The 2,692-nt window shown below is 46.8% G+C and overlaps 1 protein-coding gene across 1 annotated transcript in view; it reads right to left on the bottom strand.

Moving 5' to 3' along the window:
* Positions 1–448: 448 nt before the first annotated feature.
* Positions 449–2,692, bottom strand: part of LOC134346004 (homeobox protein not2-like) — a 6,006-nt gene continuing 3,762 nt past the window's right edge. The window contains exon 3 of the mRNA XM_063047344.1: positions 449–691. Coding sequence (XP_062903414.1) covers positions 449–691 — 243 coding nt within the window. The remainder of the gene's footprint in view (positions 692–2,692) is intronic.

Below are 2,692 nucleotides of genomic sequence, written 5' to 3'. Positions count from 1 at the left end.
TATGAAGGGTTTTGCTGATCCTCTCCAGCAGCAGAAGAGCCAAGAGTGGCCGTGAGGATATTAAACACCGTTCATTCAGTGTGTTCGGGTGACCTTCCGCAGAGACATTTGAAGAGTGTGGGGAGAGATCAAGGTCGGTATCAACGTTCACTGAACCATCGGGAATGGGGCTAAATGAGGTGTGATGCAACTTTCATAATTAGATACATCTCCCATCGCAATCCTTCTGGGATAAATACACACACACACACACACACACACACACACACACACACACACACATCACATACATGTATACATACACGCCACATGCATGTATACTCACATCACACACATACACACACACACACTCGGACGAGCTTTAAAAGTCCATTGTTATATTTTGTATATTTACATTAAACTATGACAATACAGATTATGATAAAAACAGCACTATAGAAGATGAGGTCTATGGGTTTAACAGTGAGGGAGGTTGCTTTGGTTGGTGCCCACTGCCTTCGACGCTCAGAGGGCTGAGCGGGTGGGAGTCTGTCTGCTGTACCCGCGGTGTCGGACTGGAGCTGTGCTCCCTGCTCGGGGAGCTGGCTCTGGGCTGGGGAGGCACCGTGCCCAGCCCAGCCAGCTTGGCCTGCTGCTGCTCCAGGCTTTGTTTCCTCCATTTGATCCTGCGGTTCTGGAACCAGACTTTCACCTGTGGATTGGAAGGGAGGGTAAAAGAGAAGAAATAAGTCTGAATTTTATAATCCCAATTATTTTAGAGGCTTCAAATCAAGTTTGTAATCAACATTAGTCCTTCTACATCTGAGTCTTAGTTTAGGAGACAACAGGATCCATTCTTACTTCCCACAGTCCAGGGCAGGTTTAAACCTGGGAGCTTCCCACTGTGTGAGAGGGTGACATTGCGAGTAACATTAACGTAACACACAGAACAAAACATATTAGGATATAGAACAGAGCAGAGATCAGTACAGTACAGGCCCTTCGGCCCACAATGTTGTGCTGACCTTTTAACCTTAACCACTCACTCCCACATAGCCTCCATTTTTCTATCATAGATGAACCTATCTAAGAGTTTCTTAACTGTCCTCATTTCTACCTCTACCTCCACCCCGGCAGCGTATTCCATGCACCCACCACTCTCTGTGCAAAAATAATCTACCTCTTATATTCTCCCCCCCCACCACACTTTCCTCCAATCACCTTAAAATTACGTCCCCTCATGTCAGCCATTTCCTCCTTGGGAAAAAATCTCTGGCTGTCCACTCGATCCATACCTTTTATCATCTTGTACACCTCTATCAAGTCACCTCTCATTCTCCTTCACTCCAAAGAGAAAAGCTCTAGCTCACTCAACCAGAGGATGGGCAAGGGGTATAGTGAGAGGGACAGAGGGAGAAAAAGGAGAGAGAGAAAAAGAATATATATATGCTCCCTCTGTCCCTCTCACTATACCCCTTGCCCATCCTCTGGGCTTTCTCCCCCCTCCCCCTTTTCCTTCTCCCTGGGCCTCCAGTCCCATGATCCTCTCATATCCCTTTTGCCAATCACCTGTCCAGCTCTTGGCTCCATCCCTCCCCCTCCTGTCTTCTCCTATCATTTTGGATCTCCCCCTCCCCCTCCCACTTTCAAATCTCTTACTAGCACTTCTTTCAGTTAGTCCTGACGAAGGGTCTCGGCCTGAAATGTCGACTGTACCTCTTCCTGTAGATGCTGCCTGGCCTGCTGCATTCACCAGCAACTTTTATGTGTGTTGCTTGAATTTCCAGCATCTGCAGAATTCCTCGTGTTTGCGTCAATGCTCTTAGTGTGGTCTACCCAGCACTTTATAGAGCTGGAACATTACCTCACGGCTCTTGAACTCAACCCCCCAACTACTGAAGGCCAACACACCATACGCCTTCTTAGCCATGTTATCACCTTGCACTGCAACTTTGAGGGATCTGTGGACATGGACCCAGATCTCTCTGCTCCTCCACACTGCTAAGAATCCTGCCATTACCCCTGTACTCTGCCTTCAAGTTTGACCTTCCAAATTGAATCACAAATCACTTTTTCGATTGAACTCCATCTGCCACTTCTCTGAAATCCTGTTTATATCTGGTAGTAACCTGGAACATCCTTCTACAATGTCCACAACACCACCAACCTTCATATCATCTGCAAAGTTACTAACCCACCCTTCCATTTTCTCATCCAAGTCATTGATAAAAATCACAAAGAGCAGGTGTCCCAGAACAGATTCCTGCGTAACCCCTCCAGGCAGAATTCTCTCAACCTACAACCACCCTCTGCGTTCTGTGGACAAGCCAATTCTGTATCCACACAGCCAGGTGTCCCTGGATCCCATGCCTCCTGATATTCCCCTACCACAGGGAACCTTATCAAATGCCTGACTAAAATCCACATCCACCACATCCACTACTCTACCTTCATCAGTATGCTTTGTCACAATTCAATCAGGCTCCTGAAATCCAGCCAGCTCCTCACAAAACCATGCTGACTATCCATCATCAGACTATGGTCGGCTAAGTGCTCACAAATCCCATCTCTAAGAATCCTCTCCGTTAATTTGCCCACCACTGAAGTAAGACTCCCAGAATTATTCCTATTAATTTACTTGAACAACGAAATATCATTTTCCACCCTCCAGTCCTCCAGTAGCACTCCTGTCACTGTCAATGTCTCTCTTTCC

Source organism: Mobula hypostoma, chromosome 4, assembly GCF_963921235.1.
Source record: "Mobula hypostoma chromosome 4, sMobHyp1.1, whole genome shotgun sequence".
NCBI classification, from domain to species: Eukaryota; Metazoa; Chordata; class Chondrichthyes; order Myliobatiformes; family Myliobatidae; genus Mobula; species Mobula hypostoma.
The sequence above is the reverse complement of the archived record's forward strand: the minus strand, read 5'-3'. Positions and strand labels throughout refer to the sequence as shown.